Source organism: Carassius gibelio, chromosome A5 (assembly GCF_023724105.1).
Source record: "Carassius gibelio isolate Cgi1373 ecotype wild population from Czech Republic chromosome A5, carGib1.2-hapl.c, whole genome shotgun sequence".
NCBI classification, from domain to species: Eukaryota; Metazoa; Chordata; class Actinopteri; order Cypriniformes; family Cyprinidae; genus Carassius; species Carassius gibelio.
Window position 1 is genome coordinate 31,422,626 of NC_068375.1, and position 22,836 is coordinate 31,445,461.

At 36.4% G+C, this 22,836-nt stretch overlaps 2 protein-coding genes across 57 annotated transcripts in view; both read left to right on the top strand.

Moving 5' to 3' along the window:
- Positions 1-894: 894 nt before the first annotated feature.
- Positions 895-7,559, top strand: si:dkey-13n15.2 (protein transport protein Sec24C). Of its 16 annotated transcripts, none has more exons than XR_008182750.1 (9): positions 898-1,217; positions 1,510-1,747; positions 2,315-2,377; positions 2,503-2,593; positions 3,228-3,361; positions 3,458-4,695; positions 4,788-6,489; positions 6,595-6,762; positions 7,208-7,559. XR_008182750.1 is itself a non-coding variant. In XM_052595290.1 (6 exons), the coding sequence occupies exons 1-5, from the start codon at positions 1,215-1,217 to the stop codon at positions 3,230-3,232; spliced, it is 417 nt and encodes a 138-aa protein (XP_052451250.1). In that variant the 5' UTR covers positions 903-1,214; the 3' UTR covers positions 3,233-3,361; positions 3,458-5,321. The 16 variants fall into 16 exon arrangements, 2 of the variants coding, with proteins under 2 accessions (XP_052451250.1, XP_052451240.1); XR_008182774.1 differs by adding an exon at positions 1,245-1,338 and having other exon boundaries at positions 898-1,139; positions 1,530-1,747; positions 3,458-6,489; XR_008182744.1 differs by having other exon boundaries at positions 899-1,217; positions 3,458-4,955; positions 5,909-6,489.
- A 3,559-nt stretch (positions 7,560-11,118) lies between these two features.
- Positions 11,119-22,836, top strand: part of camk2b1 (calcium/calmodulin-dependent protein kinase (CaM kinase) II beta 1) — a 56,438-nt gene continuing 44,720 nt past the window's right edge. For 12 of the 41 annotated variants that reach the window (XM_052595314.1, XM_052595312.1, XM_052595319.1 and 9 more), the window contains exons 1-4: positions 11,120-11,396; positions 14,841-14,935; positions 21,931-21,990; positions 22,118-22,172. In XM_052595314.1, coding sequence (XP_052451274.1) covers positions 11,335-11,396; positions 14,841-14,935; positions 21,931-21,990; positions 22,118-22,172 — 272 coding nt within the window. In that variant the 5' untranslated portion in view covers positions 11,120-11,334. Of the gene's footprint in view, positions 11,397-14,840; positions 14,936-21,930; positions 21,991-22,117; positions 22,173-22,836 lie in introns of all 41 variants that reach the window. The other 29 variants (XM_052595301.1, XM_052595311.1, XM_052595315.1 and 26 more) reach the window with 5 other exon arrangements.

Below are 22,836 nucleotides of genomic sequence, written 5' to 3' on the forward strand. Positions count from 1 at the left end.
ACAACATATAGGCCTATCCACCTTATTTTGCAACGTTTCCAGCTGTTTTGTGAATGTGCGAGACTTCATCAGCTACTATAGGGAAATGACAAGTTCATAAAAAAGACAATACAGTAAAATAATACAGTAAAAAAATAAAATAAAAAAAAAGTTTCAAGCAGCATAATGAGCTGTTTTTTACAGCTAAAAATAACTGGAAGCAACACCATGAGCCAGACACATTAAAGTTACAAATGGCTGTGACCGATCTTATGGGAAATATTAGGTGGATACATAGAGGAATACTGTACATTGGAAACTGCACATTGTTTACTTATTGGTTTAACTGCACACTAACAACATATAAGAAATAGTAGAAAAAGTACATGATCAATGTTTTTTTCTCTCTCTCTTAGACACTTAATCACAGAAGAAGTGGTAGGGCCAAAAAATAAATAAAATGATGAGGTAGAGGGTGGAATGAGATTCTGAGTCACTAAAGGGTTAATGCAGTATTTTTGCTTAAATATACTATATTAAGAACTGTACTGATCCAAAATGAAGGAGGTATCATGTAAACACAGTGACTGTGTAGTGTAGGATATAGAAGATTTAAGTTAATTTAAGTTATTTACCCATGTACGAGGTAAAAAAAAAATAATAATAATAATAATAATTTTTGTAAAATAATTTTTGTAACTGATCTGAGTAACAAAACTTGTATAACATTTACTTTTGTAGATTCAGTGATGAATTGTATTAATGTTAATCATATTAATTTGAGTAAATATTCTGAAACATATAAACCTTACAATACATTTCACATAACGTTCATATGAACAGTATCTTGAGTCCTCATTCGTCACTGGTCCGTGTAGCCCGGATGTCCACTTTGGCGTTTGGAGACCATGTTGGTGACGCAGTTCTGCCACCTTGAGGTCATAATAGTGATATTGCAGCAACAATTGTGGGGAGAGACGCGCTAACTGCGTGCACACACTACACACTTTGAAGACGGTGCTGGAAGACAGAGGGCATTTTAGAATATTGAAATTGCATATTATTTCCCCTTCTGAGATTTCTACCATTTGTGTAGTGATGGAGCTGAAGACTGTAACGTTAACCCAGGCGAACGGTTTCTGCATCATACCCGTATTCCTGTACGAAAAGCAGCAACAGTGTCTCTCTCAATTTTAGCGCGACTCGTCCTGAAATATTCTAACATTACGCATCGCATGGTAAAAATGTATTTTTCTCTCCTACAGTGCAATCAAATACATGCGACAGACGGACTAGCGCTTTTACCGGTGTCACGAAATGCACGGTCAGCTGATCACTGTTTGACAGCAAGGCTGACATGTAAAGAGACCGAATTTCTATATATCTCTTTATGTGTATAAACAAGCTTTTTTATAGAAATTGCAATTACATCATGCCAGAAAGGATACAGTATACATACTGGGTTTTTAGGGCTTAATCGATTAAGAAACAAAATTACATTGTTCTGTAATGTTGTCTTTGATTAAAAAGGTAGATTGAATTGTTCATAGAATGGAGGTTCCTGAGTAAACCAGAGCTATACACATCCACCACCTCAGCCATGGTGCGGACAGAGCCCCAGGACCCCGACCATGCCTCCACCCATCTGTCCTCCTCAAACCTGAACCCAGATCAGCAGAGTGTGACCCCGATGACCCACACATCAGGAAGCTCAGCAGGTCATCCGTCTTATTCACTGTATTGGGCCCTTCACAACAAATCTACCAGGGTAAGCATAATTATATATTTCACCCTTATCTGGTATTAAATCATTTAGATGTCCCAGATTAATGTGCATTTAAGTAAAAAATTCTCACTGTAAATTTAATTTTATTAATTCTTTTTTTATGGTAAAATACAATAAAATATATTAAAAAATACAAGTAAAAAATATATATTTAAAATATTGTATTGTTTCTACCAGTGAGACAGTGTAAGCATCTGTCATTCTGGTTCACTTTTATCATTCATTTAATTGTAATTAAATAAAACAATTCAAGGCGTTCACGACATAAGATACCATAGGAAAAGTTCTGGAAATTAAAAAATACCTCAATTAAAAAGTTGTTACAATCCCACTTCTTTTTCCCCAACAGAGATAATTTTAATGAGCAAGTGCTGAATATGTGTCATGATTATGGCTTGTATGTGATTGATGGAAAGCTTGTATGTGATGGAAATTTAGTGTTACATTTGCAGTCTGTGTTAATTGTCTCAGTCTCATCTATTATAGAAGCATGAGGCCAACTGTATTTAATTTACTGAAGGATCACAATCTTTTCCTCTCTTTTGTCAGACAAGTCCAGTGTCTGACAAAACTTCTCGGTACAGCCTGGATCCTCAGCTTCTACGCAGTATGGTAAATCAGCTTGCCCACTTATTCTCTAATGTTTCTTTCAAGACAGCTCAGGTTTGGTTGCAGTGTTGTGTATGGCTGAGTTGTTTTGTCTCAATGTATGTGTCCTCTGTCTCCAAAATGTTCAGGTCCATATGATTAAAGAAGACAGGATCCAGTGGGAGGGGAAATATTCAGTTCCCCATCTCTGCTCAACACAATGCACCCTGGAGGACAGAGGTACCATCACTGCTGCCCAAGGTAGCCATATTACCTTTTGACTTCATAGATTCACATGAAAAATAAATGTGATACACCTGGCTTTTGTATCACAGCAGCTTTTGTTTGTACTTTGTTGTGAATTATTCTGACTTTAACTGACTTTCAGACAATAATGGAGCTAGGCACACAAAGGCAATGAAATCTTGACAGCTGCTGTTCTTATAATCAGACATCATGATAATCAGCTGTTGTTTTCCAGTCTTAGAAATTCAGCACCACATTAATGGCGGAGTCATGCTGACACTAGGACAAACATACATTTCCATTACAGCTTCACTTATCTTTTTTTTTTAATTATGCTTTTATTAAAGTAATAATGTGTGTTTAGGGGAAAACATATATTATTTATCAGTTATTTAATATAACTATTATTAAGTTAATAATAATTTAGTAATAATTATTTAGTAATCCACGTCCTACACCTATGTCACTTTTATTTGTCTTATTTGCCAGGATGTTGAATTGTGTGGGTGTGAATCATGTTGAGAAATTTTGAGAAATCTCAATCACCTTCACATACTCTTCAGTGCTTTACTAATTATTTTAAAGATGAAATACTATTATACACGTGTTGTTCGAATGTTTTCCACAGCGTGATGTGCCAGTTTGAGGCTGAAGATTGTGTTAAGGGCTTTGCACACTGCGGGGCCTTCATGAGCCCTGCTATGAGCTAGCAGGACTGCAGGCAAAGATTCTACTGTCCTTTCTGCTACAAAATCACAGAATGTAAGTCTTGTTTGGCCTGCAGTCTTTTTTCACATTTCGGTTAAAGATGTGCACATATGTGCTCCCATTTTTGGTCAAACTTTCTTTTTCTCATAGTGCCATGGCAGCAGAAAAAAGACCTGAGATCAGTCTTGGCCCATATGATACTGCAAAAACAGGAATGGCGTGAATTTGTTTTGAACTTAAATTTTTCTTGTTTTATACTATGTATTGTAATACAAACAACTAATTCAAAGCATGATCATGTTTTGTTTTTATTTTAAAATATACACTACAGTATATATTTATCTGTCCAAAAGAAGTTAAATAAAATGCATCTATCTATAATAAAAAGTGCCTCACATGGTTCCGTAGAGTGAACAAAGGCTTCCTGAATCGATACGTTTTTGTAAGAAAAATAACCATATTTAAAACGTAATAATCAGTTTAATCTAGCTTTTGTTCTCTGTTGTACACGGAAGCAGCTCCAGGCGAAGACATATGAGGTTGGAAAGTGACGAACACAGAATCGCAGGGTGAAGAATAAAAAAACAAAACAACGGTCATGAATTAGTATGAATTATATGAAGTACAAAACAAGGATTTGTAAAGAAGACTGTCAGAGGATTTCGATATAAGCCAAGAGGAGACTGGTTTTCCTTTGCTAAAGTAAGGAAACTTTAGCCCCTTTCACACTGCACGTGGGTCCCGGAAAATTGCCGGGTCGCCTTCTGTGTGAATGCAAACAGGTCCCGGGATTGATCCCAGCTTGGGGACCTAGTAGCATTGCCGGGTTCAATCCTGGAACGAGTTCTGTGTGAACAAAAGGCAGAACTAATGCCATAAAGGGTGTGTCGTAATGATGACGCATGCTATCGTGCGACTCTTTTAACAGGTGTTTTGAAGGCAGATCAACATTCGCGATGAAAAAAAGATGTGCAAACTGTAATGAAGCAGAGATCAGTTAGCTCATCACTATCCACGCTTAAGCTGAGATCGTTTGCCAGCTTAAGTGAAAGTTAACGTGAACTAGCGTTTTCGACTCGTAGTTTAGAAGATCATAGTGAAGAATTATCGTTATAGCAAGAGGCAAAAGGTTACCAATAGTCCTTTCTTCTTGGGCAGAGTTCTACAGGAAATTTCACTTTTCAACCCTGAATCGGAAGATAGATCCAGCTCACAAGAGCTTCCTGTTTCTGCAGGACTGAAGATTCTTCAGGCAAGAGCCTTAATATGAGTCTTAAACATGCATGTGCTCTTGCTGAAAAATTCTACATCTGTGCTGCATGCCTCACCTTGTTTCTGAAAGCACAAATCAGAAAAACTCTGGTTTCTTCAGCTCTAGCAAAGTGAAGGTGATTTAGAGAGCATGTATTCTTTTCCACAATATTAGACATAAAGGTAGTTTTGAGGTTTATATAAAAGTTTCCTCTTGGTTTCATGTTAGTCCATCTTCCAAGGACCAGATTCCTCGATCTCATTGGCTAAAGAGTGTGTCACTCAAGGCTGCAGTGTGCACATCTTTGTGTTCTCCCATCAGGAAGTAGGCGGGGCTTGGCCAAGACACATCCCCTTTCTCACAGGGGGTGGTGTCATCTGCTATAACAGACTACAGGTAATAAATGCCATCTGCACTCAGTCAACATCAGTAACACCCTCATGTCCTATTACATCAGATGTAGAAAACCTTAGAGCCCAGTTTCTCTAAAACTGCTTTACAGATTGGAAATTTCAAAACAACCCTATGGCTGCCTCGAGAATTAGCCTGGAATGTCATAATGGTTGGTATTTGTTAAAAGTCTCTGCTGCTAATACAAGGTTTTTCTAGACATCTTATTAACTGAAAGTGTTACAAAGTTCGCCTTCCTGCTCTATTATCATAGTCGCCCTGAGCAAGCCACTTTATCCAGTGCTGCTTTGAGAGGACTGTTCCTGCATTTAGAGCACTGTAGCAATGGACAAAAAATATTTTTTCTTTTTCTTCATAAACAAAATTGAAAAAAAATAATAATAATATTCTGTCCACTTCCATCTGTGTGAAGAGAACTGGATTGAGCACTCAGAAGAGGAGTGACAACCATGTTTAATGTAGTGTGAACAAACCTTGTCAATTCATACTGTCTCTTTCTGTGTATTTTTCCTTTGCGGTAAGAGATGGAACAGGAATGCTTCCGAGCTGATTTGAGCAGATGTGTGAGCATGCAGATGGCCTTCAAAGTTCAACTCCGAGTTTTTGTCAGTAAAGGTCACCACAGGGGCATCTAAAACCTAGATTCTAAAACAGGGAGGAACTGAGACTGAGAAGAACTAAATATAAAGACTGTAGTTTAGCTTTCAATTAATTTTATTGTATGATGCTTTCTTTTTGAGATGTAATCAAATTAGACACAGAGCATATGGGTCATAGTCTAAATAAAACATGACGATTTGCCAAATATATAATCTTTTTTTTAGTACTAGAATGGATAGTCACTTGTTCATAACTTGAATTCAATGTGTGAATACCAGATATTATTGGTAGATAGCTACTATATATTATATTAACAGCTCAATCACTGTGTTTTGCAGAGATGCGCTTATCTGGTTGCTATGGCTCCTTCATCACGGATCCTGACTCTTGCTGTGTTGCCATGGCAGCGCTTGATTGGCGCACAGCTCTGGCATTTGAGTTCACTCACAAGTCTTTGGATGAAACGAGGGGTGTAGCCTTACAGGAAGTATTGATGTGATGCGGTGAATGTATGGATTGATATATAATCATAAATTATCATATTAAATCATAGTATAACATTTTGTTTAATAAATTACACTTATCTGAGAGTAATGGATATGATAAATAATTTAATATGCTGTTTATTTAATGTATTTGTTATTATTCATCTGTTTGATTCCCTTCTCATTTGCTGGTGTAGTTTGTGCTATCATGTAGTTACTCTTCTGGAGAGAACATGACACGGATGCACACTGTTATTCTGTCCACTTCCTGTCAGCTGCTAGATACCTTTAGAAGCAGCTAGGCCGAGACGCTCCTCACATTCTACTGCAAGAAAAGTATAAAAACAGTGTTTGTTGTCTGTTGCATACAGTAATGTGACCATACTGCCTACAACATTCTTAAAACCAAGATGAAATCAAAGTTGAAGGTGAAGGTGAATTAAAGAGCATGCATTTTTTTCCACAATATTAGCCATAAAGGTAGTTTTGAGTTTGAGTTAAGTTTTTTATGTATCTGCTTCCGCTTGGTTTCATGTTAGTCCATCTTCCAAGGACCAGATTCCTCGATCTCATTGGCTAAAGAGTGTGTCACTCAAGGCTGCAGTGTGCACATCTTTGTGTTCTCCCATCAGGAAGTAGGCGGGGCTTTGCCAGGGCACATCCCCTTTCTCACAGGGGGTGGTGTCATCTGCTATAACAGACTACAGGTAATAAATGCCATCTGCACTCAGTCGACATCAGTAACACCCTCATGTCCTATTACATCAGATGTAAAAAACCTTAGAGCCCAGTTAGGCTGCCTCGAGAACTTATCATAATTAACAGTTTATAATCAGTTGTTTTTATTCCACTGAGCTCAGTGTTTATAACTTTACTTTGTGTGTGTGTGTGTGTGTGAGTGTCAGTGTATTCACTAGCACTGGAGAGTCCGCTGCAGTCCCTTTTTAAAATGATAGATAGTCTAATATACTGTTACCCCAGTCTCAATTAATTTTACCATTCATTAGCCATATTAACGGTGCAGACACAGATAATAATATTGAGAAGTTATTCTAAGTGAATCCTATAAATGAATCCTATTTCGTTTGAATAATAGAGTCTTGAATATTATTCTGCTCTCTCTTTCTCTGTGTGTGTCTTTCTTTCTGTCAGCTGGTGTTGCCTCAGTTTCTGAAAGTCCTACCTGTCTACGTTTACAGTTTTCGCAAAAGTGAAGTGCTGCTGCCTGGTCCGCGGAGCTCTGTACATCAGCATCTAAGACTGCGAGGCCTCATTGTCTCCATGGACACGCTGAGCACTGCTTCCCAGTTCTACCCACTTATTCTGCCTCTGGTGAGAGACAGACATCTAGAACATTCTGTTCATCCAAATTAGTCACTGAAATGAGACCGTTTCCTTGTCTGTAAGAATTTGTAATTCTCTGTTGGATTGTTATACACATGGCTGGATTTAGAGATGCCACATTCTTCACTACTCTAGCAATAAATGCATTTACTGTACTCTCTCTATTTGTAGCATTTTATGTTTTACTTATTATTTCGAAAGTTCTGGCAGCAAAGACCGTTATAATTATGAGTGCACAATATATTAGAATAGAATATTAGAATCACATTGGATGTCTGCTGATATTAGAAATTTATTTTGTAATTTATGATGAGTATTGGATATATATCGATCGATACTGAATATTTAATTGTCTGTTTTTAGATTTGGATTTTCTTTGTTGTCACATAATGCCTGCTTAAACTTGATTTAAAAAAAAAAACTAATTTATATTATTAAATGTAATCTTTAGCTAATCTTAAAATGAATGTCCATTTTTAATACTGTATATTTCAGTGTTGTAATGCCTACATTCACTTACAGCATTTAAAATTATTCATTTTAGTTTTAAAGTTGTATTTCTAATTTATTTATTTAGACAAAATTGTATGAATAGAATAAAAGTTATCATCTGCCATTTATTGGTTATTTACCATAGCAATTATATTCTGATATATTATATATATAATTATATCAGTTTTTTGGTATTGGCCAGATTTTTTATTATACAAAGCATAATGAAAAATTATGTATTTCATTGTACGAAAAAAAAAAAAAAAGAACAGGGAAAATCCATGTCAGATTTAAGGCCAATTCAAACTTCCTCCATCTCTTCTGACGGGTTGATGACGCCTCTGTGCTGTGTGCTGCCCTGTCTCTAGTCTGGATCCAGGGGGTTTGTTTCTGATCTACTGCCCACTGGCACCGCTGCTTTGAGTGGGCAGCTGTGTGCCTCCTCCTACTCTTCTACAGCCTTTCAACACCAACTCCCTCTCCTACCTCACATCTGGAGAGGTGAGGCGGGGACACATTTAGTTGGTGTCTACATTAACATTTATTCATTTAACAGAGTTTATCTAAAGTGACTGACAAATGAGAACAAGTCGTAGAAGCAGTTCATCTAAGGGAGAACCTCAGAGTTGGATAATAATAACAATAGATAATGCGTAATTGACAAATAAGGTGTCCATGAACTGCATATAAGAATAGATGTGGTAAGATGGCCCCCACACCTCCCGATTAATTTGATCCTTCAGAAGTCATTCTAATATGATTATTTTGTGCTCAAAAAACATTACGGTTTACTATCAACAGTTGTGCTGCTTAATATTTTTGATGAAACTTTGATACCTTTTTATTTTCTAAGAATTTTTGATAAATAGAATGTTCAAAAAAACAGCATTTATTTAAATAGAAATCTTTTGTAACATTATAAATGTCTGTACTCTCACTTTTTATTAATTTAATGTGTCCTTGAATAACACACACACACGCACACATGACTCACACCCTTCATTTGCACAGAATTTAATGCAGGGACTGACGGGGATTAAGTTTTTGCAGCAAAAAAATCTGCACAGCTAAAACCACAGTACTGGATTTGACAGTTTTTCTTCCCAAATTCAGATGTGGCATTAAAATGGGTTTAATTGTGTAAATAGTTGATTTATATATTTTTAAATGTATATTTGTTTTTGTTCAGCTAAAACTGGTTCGAGAGGGTGACAGCTGTGAGGGGTCTCTGCAGCGCCTCCTGCTGGAGGACTAGAGTCCTAACGGTGGAGCTTTGCATATGCTGATTTCCTTAGTCACCTTCATGTCAATGCATTGCGTCTTACTGTGGGACAGTCTCTTTTCATAGACAAGGCAGTAGAATATACGTAAAGCCCTTTGTGTCTCATTGAATTTTACCTTTTGCTCCCTCTGTAGCCATTGCTTTCATTATAAAATCAACGAGGAATGAGAATTTTTCTTGTATGGATTTACCTCTGAAATATTTAGATTTAACAAATTTAGTAAATACAAATTCGATGTGACCAGTGTCACGACCGGCTCAAAGCTGTGACAAATGAGGAAGACATAGTCAGATTGGTAGGTTGCAACAAAGATTTGTATTAATATAAATAGAAAACTTAAAGAAATCAACAGACCAAAACACTATTCCGTCAAACAAACGAATGGTCCAAGCGTCTGACAAAACCCAGTTAAACTAATCATAACATAAGAATAAACAAAGCAAACCAAACCGAGTTGAAACTTTATAGGGAAGGAACCGGTGTTCACAATTCCGTTGATGAGCCCTCCAACCACACCCACCGACCGGTCTTAGTGGAAGCAACGAGGGACTTATTATAGGAGAAATGCTGAACACTTAAATTAGTCCTTTCATTTTCAAGGGCCCAGAATGACTGAATACTGTTCGAACTCCCATCAAAGACTCTGTGATTAATGATTCTGTATTTTAAGTATGTGTGTGTGTGTGTGGTTCTAAACTTGGGTTTGATTTAACATTTGCTCTTGAGTCATGAATATTGCACTCTGAATTGAATTCATGAATTTGCCCAACTGACAGTGATGAGTAAGAGTGTGCATGTTAATATTTTTCAAGCAATAATTTATTATTATTATTATTATTATTATTATTATTATTTTTTTTCAGTTTGGTCATTTACCGATCATTCAATATTGATAAAACCACAAATATTTTTCAGTGAGCCATCATCATGTGAGCCTAACAATGAATAAATAACTGAAAATGTGTGACTGGCTCTAAACCATTCTCGGCCGAATCTCTTTTGCATTGATCTTCATGATGTTCTTGTACATTTCTGCCCCTCCTCCACAGAGAACCAAAACACTCCTAATGAGTCATACCAACTCTAATTAGTGTAATTGGGGTTAATGATGTTGACATTGAGCTGAATATTAAATATCCGAGTGGGTGTCCAAGTTCGTTATCTAATGGCTGAAAACATACACACACACACACACACACACACACACACACACACACACACACACACACACACACGCACACACACAGAACCAAATGAGCAATGTAAACATAATGGACCCATTAGCTAAAAAAAATAAAATAATAATAATAATCATTTCAGTGTAAAAATAAAAAATAACATTTTTTTAATAATATTATTGCGAAAGATAACACTGTGTATTCCATATACATGTGAAAGGTCAGTGGAAACCAACAAAAACCATGCCAGTCACCAGCCATTCAAGGAAAACTGCCCTTTTCAATTATACTTGTCAATGTAAAAGAGAACATAATAATATATCAATATAAAAATTAACAATAATACACTTTATTTATACACTGAGCTGTTCATATAATAGAGCTCATAGTGCTTCACAAATCAGAGTATGAAACAGAATTTAAAAAAATAAAAACGTAAATAAAATATTTTAAATACAAATTAATGAATTTTAATGAATTAAACTGAATTTTAAAAATGGTGTATTATATAATTTTCTTAATGTTAAATTTACGATGTTTGTATGAATTGAATATTTTATTCTCGTCTACCATAAATGCTTTATTTATTTTTACGTCGGTTTACACCACGCTATCACGATTACGTAAGAGCTCATAGAAATACAAATAGCCCCCCTCATGGTTTGTCCCTATTTGGAGTTACAATAACAGTACAGCCGCGCGCCCACGCACGCTATTTCTGCACGCGCCGATAGGTGGCGAGCTTGAGTCAGCTGTCAGCGCGCTCTCGCAGTCTATTTTGAAGGCAGGCGATTGGAGCACAGCGCGGGGGTGAGGACGCCCGCCGTCAGCATACACGTTATCCTACTCAACCATAAAACAGTAGTTTCAAGACATATCAGGCTTTTTTTGAACGCAAAGACGAGGTGAATAGCCCGGACGCTCTAGCTCGCTGAATCGATTATTAATTCTTAAAACGTGTCCGAGTTCGAGACGGGAAGACATGGCCACGACTACATGTACGCGCTTCACGGACGAATATCAGCTGTACGAGGAGCTGGGCAAGTGAGTATCACGAGGGTAACGGTTGTGCATGTGTGTAACTGTCCTGCATGAAGATTGCACGATGATATTTGGGCAGGGTTACCAAACTGACAGCAAGCGCGAGGTGGTGGTGCCCCGATAAACGTGTTGTGACAGAGGGACACACGCAAGTCCTGCCAAGATCCGCTGACCAGCACTCAGACCCTCTAAAATGATTTCAAAACAACCCACTTACCGCAGATGCAACAAAATATTGATTAGTGCAACGCCCCTCGAGCAAATATTCCATGATCATTAGATCTAAAACTAGAAATGCAAGAGCAAAATTTAGTGGCAGTTTGCTCTGGGCAGTATTTGACATTTCCACATAATCAACATCTTGGTGCTTTACTATAAATACTGTATTATGATATTGCGATGTCAAATTCTTGAACTAATCGTGCTGATTCAGAATCCTTAAAGGAATCGGTTGATCCTGTTCACAATCTGAACAATTTGTTCACGAATCTGACTGAATCGGTGCAAATGGTTCTAAAATGAACTCTGTTGTCTCTGCATTTGGAGTGAACTGATAGAACACTTGCAACTTGAGGCAAACTTTATTTCAGTAGCAGAAATATAAACAAATTAAAACGTACTGGAATTATGTTTCCGTCTTTACTGTATGACGGGTTGATTACAGATTCGAAAATTCCATTTGTGTAAAGTCTTTTCAACCAAGAGTTTTAATTGATTTAGAATTTTAGGATTGCAAATTAAATTTATATTTAGGCTATAAGTGACTCTGAGGTGGTGAGATATGACTATTTGAAATGTTTTTGAGCTTGTAAAATGTTATGCTGGAATTTCAGGGACCACGTGATGACGTGATTAAATCATGGCCTGAATCATTGAATCGTTATTTTGAATCGGTTCTTTGAAAATTAATTGTTTGGAATGGACAATAGGAAAAAACGCTGCTACTACTACGATTGCCTATTTCATATGCTTACATTATTATCATTCAAAAAAACATTCTTTGTAAGAACCGTCAAAATAATGCATTGTTTACCACGAGACGAGTCATAATGTGTACAAATATGACTTCCTTTAATCTGAGTCTGGATAGTCAGTGCTTTACATGCGTTTAAGTGCATAGTTATCTCTTTTCTCGTTCTCAGCCATCTCTTTTTTTTTTTTTAGAACTGGGATTGAATGTAGAGGTTATGCAATTCTCCCTGGGAATCAAGTATTACAGGAACAATGAGTGAATGCTGAGATAGAGAGGAAGAGGAAATGAACAGCAAGGATTTAGTGATGCTTTCATGGATCTGAAGGGGCAGCAGGGCAAAAGCATTTGATGAGGGTCTCATCATCCCTCAGGCCTGAGGTCTAGCAGAAAACAACATTCAAATTGCGCACTGCTGCTCAAATCAGCAGAGATATGCTGAATTTGTGATATTATTGCACATGACCTCTGACGGCACATTATAGTACAGAATTGCATGTGACCTGTGTGTTTAGTTCTCTCTTCTACACTGTAGCTCCAGTCAATTGCATTAATGCAGGGAAAGGTGGTTGTAGAGGAGGAACTGGCATCTTTGTGTCTCACACAAACACACACACATACTTGCATTTGTGGTTTATGAAGACTCTACATAGGCATAATGGTTTCATACTGTACAAACTGTATTTTCTATCGCTCTACACCTAAAACCTACCCCTTTCAGAAAAATACTGCCAATTTTTAAATTTCATAAAACACTGTTTTGTATGTTTTTTTTTTGTTTGTTTTTTTTTTGTTTTTTTAAACCGTTTGTTTTACAGGGTTCCATGTCATTATACTCATTTGTGTCCTCATAAACCATGTATACCAGTACACACACACAAACACACACACACACACACATCCAGTTCTTATAAATCACTGTAATAGACACTTTAACTGGCCTGACAAAAACAGGCCCCATTGAAGAGCACTTACGGGTGACTGCGGTTTGTTAAATACTGCCTAGAGACGACCCCTGACACGATTGGCAGTGGTTTTGAGATTTTTGAAATATTTTTTTTAATGATGTCAGATTACTTTTTTTCTAAAGTATTTTTGATGCCACCAATGGATTTTCCACACTAACACAAGGGACGTATTAAAAAATTAAAGTAAGGGTCAATGGGGGTATCTGGCTGATTTACACACTATTAAAATTATGCACTTCAACTTTTAGTGTACATTCTAATAGACCCACATATAAGGCTGCAGGATGAATAGAATTATGAAATTGCGAAGGTCGGCAGTTACATTCAATGTATGTGCAAAACATTTCAGAGGGAAGCACAGCACTTTGTTCATTTACTCGCTAACAGTTGGTAGTTGCTCGGTTCACAGTAAATTTTGAAGGAAAAAAATCATAATATAGAAGTAATGGGTTATTTTCTATCTTGTTTTGGATCCTCTCTGCAACAAATCCTATTTTTATGAGCGGGGCGCATTCAAGGCTCGCAAGTAAACGGCTGCTGCTATGGTTGGCAACAGTTTTGTTTCTTAAAATAACAGATGGATGCTGCTGTGACATACTCTGAAAACATTTGTCTTAAAAATGTATAAATACTCCATATAAATCAAACGGTATATATCAAATATATATAAAACAGTAGCCTTTATATAAAAAAATATTAATGTTGCAATAGTTACGCTATTGTAACATTTCAAATTTTTTAAATGTATTAGATTTAGTATTAATTAGTCATTTATTCATATTTTATTATTAATTCTTAATAATTGTTGCTATTATTAAAATTGCAATCACAATTATTATCAGAAAAATCGCAATTTGATTAATTTCCTCCCAATCATTCAGCCTTACCTACCTATATGAGTTACGCGTATTTGTGCAATACTGCCTATTTGGATTTTATTACAACACATGTATGATAAAAATAAGAGATGCAAACTTCAGCTACATCAGTGTTTGCATTATTGCATAAATGTAGAATTTGCGAAAATGTTGTTTTAGGCCCAGTCGTCTTTCTTGCCATAAGATGTGAAAACCTATTAAACATGACAAACCTGCTCTGCTGTTTTATTCATATAACACAAACCCAGTTGAGTATAATTTATTAATACAGGCCGCCAGATTTAGCTCTCGTTTTAGTGACGTTAGCCTTCACAGTTGAACAGCTACTTCTGCAAAAGAGTCCGACAGTGTGATCATGTGATGCAGGGACATTTGCGATGAATAAATATTCTGCTGTGTTTAACCTGGGGGGGGGGGGGGGGGGGGGTTAAACACACAGTTTTTTCCCTTCTGAAGTTTTAGAAACAAACACATGCTGCCAGGGTTTGAGGCAGTCTGTCTGGTGTTTTGAATTAGAATTTTCATACTACAGAAACTTCACTGTCAGCATGTAGAACTATTATGACTATGTTGCTATTATACTGTCAGGTCTACATGCTTAAAGTCTCAATCAATCTGTCTTTTATTCCAGGGGAGCGTTTTCAGTGGTGCGACGATGTGTGAAGTTGAGCACGGGCCAAGAATACGCCGCCAAAATTATCAACACGAAAAAACTCTCCGCCAGAGGTTAGTCAATTCCTGAACATGTTTTTCTTTTTCGTAACATTATAATGGATGGGTTTTAATTCTAGGAACAATTTTACAACTAATATACAACGTGGTAAAACATTGTCCTTTAAAGTTGCAATGTTACCAAAGTATTCTTCTGTATTGTGACATACTTGTGAATGAAAAGGATTATTGAAAAAGAAAAAAAATGTTTTAAGGGAATTTGGCTCTATCCATCAGTTATGGCATTTTGATTAAAAATCTAGAAAAAATGAAAATGCAAAAATGAATGAATAGTTCACAGTAAGATCTTTAAGATGCATTTAGAAAATGGATGATGAATTTCCAGCTTGTTCCATCTTCACTATGTGCAGTGATGGTAGATGGTAATAGTATGATTCTTTTATATGCAGTATGGTTCTCAAAAATGATAAGTTTCATGTATTGTTGTATTTACATCAAAGGATACTATGGTACCAGTAGGGTACCACTCTCAGAAATTCAGTTACAGAACATTCAAAGTAGACTCAAAGTTCTACAACATGCTGATAACTATATTTAAATCTGCTTCCATGGTTACTGTCAGTGCCAAAGGCAGATACAGACATCATGGTAATGAGACAGAAACTACACCAATGAAATGGCAGAAAGAGATTTTCAGTTTTTACGCCATCCCGCTGTTGAGGGGTGTGAATCTTTTTATGCCCTTTTGTCCTCCCTCCTGAAACTTGAAGCCAGCAATTGCTTTGCCAAAGTGTCATCCTCCTCATGTCCCTTCAGCTGTGTGGTCATTGTAGTGAGAACGTGTAATGTGGAGAACAAGCACTTGACATGTACTTGATTCCGCAGGCACTGAAAAACATTTTTAAAATAGACCCAACAACCCTCTAAATACAGCTTGTGTGGAGAGACACAATGCTTTCTGATTTCTGGTCAGAGGAAATCAAATTAAGGTTGGGAATGTACTGTAGATTAGTAAAATAGATTAGTCTTTTAAGTGTTTACTTTTTTGATGCACTCAAGACTGGTTATTATAAAACCTGTCAAGATTGTGTCCAGGTTGTCTTTTCGTTTGTGTGTGTTTTTTACTGTGATATGATGTCATATACACTACCATACATAACGGTCAAGATGATTATTTTAAATGCTTTTAAATTCTCTCTCTCTCATTCATCATCTCTCATTTTTCTTTTTTGTAGCTTTGTGTTTTTGTACCATTTTGTCACAAAAAAGCAAGTATAGGATGATAAATGTTTACAGTGTAGAATTTGACATTTATTTGACAAAATATAGCGCTGTGTCGGGTCGTGTAGATTAGGAGGGACTGTCTTTAGGCTGAGAGTTACTCTGAGGAGAGAGAAACAATATGATCTGTCAAGAGGTTAGAAGGAGGGTGGGCATGAGAGAGGGAATGTGACCTAGATATACTGAAAGGGAATGTGTGGGAGAGAAAGAGAGAGAGAGATAAGGAATCATCATGAATGACTGTTTGAAAGAAAGACATAAAGAGAGGTCTGACAGTGAAAGCACCTTTGGCACTTGGCAACTGTGTGTGTACGTGCGTGCGTGCAAAAGAAGCAGAGAACAAGCATAGTTACATGCCTGGAGCACGGGACTCTCATCTGACCCAGAGAGATGGACATAACCCTGGAAAAACGAGCAAATAAGTTCATGAAATGTAAATTGTAATAAGACCCATTAGAGTTGCGTCGTAGTAATAGTCTAGTAGTCTAACCATTGATTTGTCTACTGGTTTATCTTACACTAATTATTTTAGTTATTATTATATTTTAAGAATGCTGCAGTTTAGTTGTATGGTTTGATGTGCACTTCACCCTGTACAATCTTCTCAAAAATAGTTGGGTACTTAAAGGGATACTCCACCCCAAAATGAAAATGTTGTCATTAATCACTTACCTTCATGTCGTTCCAAACCCGTAAAAGCTTCGTTCATCTTCGGAACACAAATTAAGGTATTTTGGATGACAACCGGGAGGCTTGTGACGGTCTCATTCACTGACAAGTAAATTACACTGTCAAGGTCCAGAAAAGTATGAAAGACATCGTCAGAATACTCCATCTCCCATCAGTGGTTCAGCTGCAACGTTATTAAGTGATGGGAATACTTTTTGTACGTGAAGAATTAAAAAACAAAGACTTTATTCAACAAAGCGTAAATGGATGTACAAAATGTATTCTTGTTTCGCGGCTGACACAGAATTGTGTACGCAGTTTGCGTTCAGCAGATGTTCTTTGAAATGGCACTGCGCTAATGGGGAGAGACACAGAGGAGACAAATTGTTGAATAAATCGTTATTTTTGTGTACTTTGCATATGGAAAGTATTATTTTTGCTTCATGAAATTAAGAAGGAAACACCCAGGGGAATCACTGCTAGATGTTGTTCATTTTGAAAATATCTAGTTTTTCCTTTTTTTTTTTACTAGCAAGGCATGGTTTTAACCTTGAAGTTTATATTTTGTTTAGGAAATTAAGTGTGTAGTGGTTTATTAAAGGTATTATGTAAAAGTGGTATAGGAAGAGAGCTTCTGTGGGGAACTCATTAGCTCCACTGGAGCTCTATAGCTGGGTTGACAGTGTTTGGTGTTGGCGTTCTATTGTTGCGACAGCTTCAGGAGTATGTGTACAACTCTGAGAATGCCCAGCAGCTGAGTTAAAGGTCAGTGCACATCAGCAACAGACAAAGGGGTGGGATTCCAGAGACATTTTTTTGTTGTTGTTGTTGTTGTTAGCCAATCAAGAAGCCTATCTCTATGGTAGGGGATAGTAAGAGTAAGATAAGGCATTGCAAAGCCATTAAAGGAGTCCTATTATGCTCATTTACAAAGTCTTGATTTAGTTTTGGGGGTGTACTAGAACAGGCTGTCACACTAGGTTGTTTGATTAAAAAAAAAAACATTATTTTTCACATTTTATATTATAACAATACCTCTCTCCCTAGTCTGGCATGAACGGCTCGAATAGTTCCTGTATCAAATGAAGGCCGGCCTTCTGACATACGATATGTGCTGTGATTGGTTAGCTGGGCCAATGTATGTTGTGACTGGCACTACTTGACACCTGGTTGGGAAATGTCATGCTCCTTACCATAGCCGCCTGCAAGCTTCAGTGTAAATATTGAGTCAAAATCAAATCAATTTGAGTGTGATTTAAACCCGGATGATTATAAATTTGTCTGCCTTGGGAAAGCTAGAGTGTTTTCGACACTTAGTGACAAAACGTAGTGATATCACAAATCCCTGGAAAATATGCGTTGTAGTCCAAACGAGTTGTTTGTTGAAAAGGGATTTCTGTTAACAATAAAATACTGAATAATAGGTAAAGGTGGAACATGATTAAATGAAGAAAAAAAGTAATTCTGAATCTGAACCGTGTAATTGGCTCTTCATATGAAACTCCCTATGTCACTGTGTGATGTATGCCGCGTTTCCACCGAAATTACCCAAAACAAATGTACCAGTAACTTTTTTTTATCGCAGGAAATCCCCCTTCCAGACCTGTTGCTTTCTGCGTTTCCACCACAGTCAAAGTAACCATTTTCCTCAATTTATATTTACAATAAGATGAAATATGATATAAAAGAACACTGCCTCCTTTTGTTTTCATTTAAACATATTAATAGCTACAGAAATGTCGTTCAGAGAAATATGTAGACTAGGGCTGCATGATATTGGGAAAAAATGACATTGCGATATTTTATTTTTCTGCGATATATATTGCGATATGAAATCTAATAAAAAAAAATTCTTACAAACAAAAATGGGGTGAGCACACTTACATTCTCATTTTAAATGATTTAAACATCGACACCATCATGTCAATTGATTAATATGCGCGAGGGAGAGAGAGCAAGACAGCGCCCATGTTGTTTGAAGATGGTGAGAGTGCGGCTCTCTCACTCGCGCTCTCTTGCTCTCTCTCTATCTCTCTCTCTCACGGGCGCTATCTCGCTCTTTCTTGCTCTCTATCTCTTTCTCACGCGCGCTCTCTCTTTTGCTTTCTCTCTTGCTTTCTCTCTATCTCTATCACGCATGCTCTCTCTCACGCTCTCTTGCTCTCTCTCTATCTCTCTCTCGCGCGCGCTCTCTCTCTCTCTGTCAAAACTTTCACTCTATGATAGTTTAGCTGTGCAATTAATCCGCAAATCACATTCGTCGAGGGCCGGGGAGCAGCTGGCCCGTACAGTTAATGAATAACGGATGAACTATGACAGCCTACATCACACATCCTACGATGTGACTATCGTGGATTTGTCCATCGCGATATCGATGCTTAAACGACACATCGTGCAGCCCTAATTTAGGCCTGTATAGCCTGCGTTACAATGAAACGAAATATCATATCGAACAGTATTGCCTCTTTTTATCTTAATTTTAACATATTAATAGATTAATTGAATAAAGACCAAAGATTACCTGTTAGATTTGCCCAAAATTAATTATATGTTGTTTAGCGACTAAAGTCAGAAGGACTAGCCGAGTCGAGGCTGCTTTCGTTGGTAAACATGAGCACTGAGCTCCCACTGATCGTCTCCAAAATTGACAAAACAAATTTTTAAATATGCGGTGTCTTCAAAAATAAAACGAATATTTGAGTTTTAAACAACTTTTTTTACCCCCAACTTTATTTAGATCCTGGTTCCTGCGGTGGAAACACACCGAGTACCAGCCCAAAGTCTCTAGTTCCTGGGTAAAGTTCCAGTGGTGGAAACATGGCTATAGTCAGAGGCGTAAAAAGTACTCAAACATTTTACCAAAAACATACTTGAGTAAAAGTTAAAAATTACAACTTTAAATTGTATTCAAGTTTTAAAAAAGAAAAGTACTTTTTTTTTCTGACAGACATACAGAAGTTTGAATAAAGGGAGAAATCAAAACAAAATTCACTGGTCAAACATATATCTAGGGCAACAACAAAAACAGTTCAAATGAAGCAAAGTGGAACACACAAAACAAAACAAACAAAAAAATACAGGGAATGGGATTAAAAGGAAACTCAATCCTTCCAACCCTCATGCCATCTCATATATATATGACTTTCATTTATCAGATGAACAAAAACAAAGAGTTTTAGAAAAGAATATCTCCCTTCGTATAATGCAAGTGTATGGGGCATCCAAAAATGACACTTCAAAAACTACTAAAGTGAATATGACAGTAACTCATACAACCACTGTTGATGAATCAACATATTCTTATGCAAAATTATAGACATGTGTAAAAAAAAAAAAAAAAATTAAACTAATAATATTTAAAGAGTGACTGTCTTATTACACTTTGTGTAGTTTCTGAAGTGGTCCTGTCCCCTTGTATTATATGGACTAAAAATCTTTTGGATGACATGAGAGTGAGTAAATGATGAGAGAATTTTCCTTTTTGGATGAACTATCCCTTTGAAAAGCAAAATGTGATGGAGCGGCTAGAAACATATTCCAGGCAGAATTCAATAATGTGTTGAGTCATGGAATTAAAAAAAATGCAACATTAATGTTTTGAAAGGCCACTTTTTTGTGTTGTCTATTCAACATCACTGTCTAAAAGATAAATGAAACTTTTAATTGTTTATTTAGGGCATTTAGAGTTTTTCTAAACATAAACATCACTAAACATGAATTACAATTAATTTGATATACAATGTTCATTTAAACACTTTTTTTGAAGGTGTGTAATATTTAATAAAAAAAAAAAAAACAATAACTCCCACAAAAATATTGAGTCTGTGTCTGTCATTAATGAAAGCTTTTTTTTTTATTATTGTTTGTGTTGCTGTTGTATTTCGTTTTTCTGATACGTCTTGAGGCGTTATTTGTGCTGCTATCAGTTTGCGGAAACATTAGACGCCCTTCTAGAGCATGAATAATAAGCTTAAGACACATTTTGTCGCCCTCATCCATCTTGGGCTTGATGGGGTTTAATGCCATCTCTCTTAATTTTCTCTGTTGATTTTCAAGAAGGGAGCATTTATTCCGCTCTTATAGTAACTCATCATCATTTGCATCATCATCATTATTGTAATTAACAGCCTAGTCGGTGCATTGTCTGTCGAGATGGGCTAGTTGAGTGCTCTTCAACAACCATGACCTATATTGAAAGGTTTGTTGATATATATATATATATATGAGACATATGGACAAATGAAGGGTTGAGATCAAGCCTGAGATGACTGATCAGAAGAAATATAGATTATATATTAGTAGGAGTGTAACAATATTCAAACGTAATAAAAACCTGCGATACATAACCCAAGATTACTGTTAAACACCCAAAATTGTATCTTTGCTCTATTGTTTTTATTTGTTCTGTTGCATCTACTTTTATTTTATTATTATTTTTTTATTGTTATTTTTTACATTTTATTTGAATATAGTCCTTTTTCTTTTCTTTTTTTTTAGCATATCAAACATATGAACCACGAGCAATTTTTTTTTTTACTGTCTGAACCTTAAATCTAATCTGCAGTAAAAGTGAAGGTGTATATCTAAACATTGTGCTGAGTCTCCAACCATCCTCAATTCTGGGCCATACTGACCCTTTTATCAAGACTGAATGAGATCTAGGACGTTGATTTAGCGCAACTGTGACAAGCTTATAGTTTGTGATATCTACCTCCTTTTATGGTTTTGTGCCAAATGCTCAAGACTCGACACAGGAAATAGTGATGATGACATATTTAGAAAACATAATGGCATATCAGGTTGGTGATTATGTCATTACCAATGGAAACATGGCCTGTAAGTCTTTTTGAAATGCACACTTTATTCATACCATGTCAAGTCAAAGATTTATTTCATTTTATTTTAATCAGTATTTATCAGTATAATGTGATAAAGAGATTTGATTTTTATCATTTTATTGTGTTAGGACATGTAGCTTCAACATCAAAATAAGTACAAAAAGAAGGTTTATCAATACCGATACCTGGGCAGTTTCTTTACAGCTGATATCACACCGTTCAGTGATTTATAATTTCTGCTTTTCTGTGTTTGACCCTCAGACCATCAGAAGCTTGAACGGGAAGCTCGAATCTGTCGTCTGCTGAAACACTCCAATATCGGTGAGCTTTACCTCCACCAATTAGAATTAGAGATATGTATATTATTAAACAGCATTTTAAGCATTTAAACTCTTAATGGGCTTTTGACACAATAAAATCTAACTTCAATTCTCTGTTTTTGTTTTAGTTCGTCTGCATGACAGTATATCAGAGGAGGGCTTCCACTACCTACTGTTTGATTTGTAAGTGTCAGTGCACTTCCTGTCAGAATGTTCCTCAGTTTCCTGTCATCAAATTAGCTTTGACGTGAGGAAGAGCGCAGCTTAAAATGGTTCATACTTCATATGTTATGTGCCTCCTGAAGCCTTTCATCAACATTCTGATTTTCTGCACTGTTAAATGGATAGTTCACGTCACTGAACACTGAAAGATCGTTAAAGGAGCACTGCAGCTGAATGATTGTATTTATGATATAGGACACATGCACAAATTGTTATTGATCATAAGTTGTAATTGCTGATTAATTTTACAATATAGTTTATATGTATTTTGTGCACTGGTTATGAAGACCAGTGATCAAATTGGCTAGAAAATACTATTCATTTGCCTGTTTATACCCGGTGAAAGGCTTGCATGGAAAAACTGGCTTTCATGTGGCAGCACAAGTGTGATAAAATACACTGAAAAAGCATAAATTCCACACCTAAAATGCATCTAATCACCGAAGTTCTATTTGCTTTGTTCTTAATTTTGCTGTACTATACTAGCTTATACAGTATCTTTGACAGAAAGTATGGGTGATAAAATTGGCCAAGACATTTGTTTTTTTATTTTGATTGATTGGACATACATCCCATCGTAAATAGTTTTTTTTAAGTAGGAAATTACCAAGAGGACTTTAAAACA

Bases quoted from the DNA above. Each gene is read 5' to 3' on its own strand.
- si:dkey-13n15.2 (XM_052595280.1), top strand. From the start codon at position 4,627: ATGCCTCACCTTGTTTCTGAAAGCACAAATCAGAAAAACTCTGGTTTC. The intron at 4,696-6,594 runs GTGATTTAGAGA...GTTTCATGTTAG, and splicing joins TCAGCTCTAGCAAAGTGAAG to TCCATCTTCCAAGGACCAGA. The intron at 6,763-7,207 runs GTAATAAATGCC...TCTTTCTGTCAG, and splicing joins TCTGCTATAACAGACTACAG to CTGGTGTTGCCTCAGTTTCT.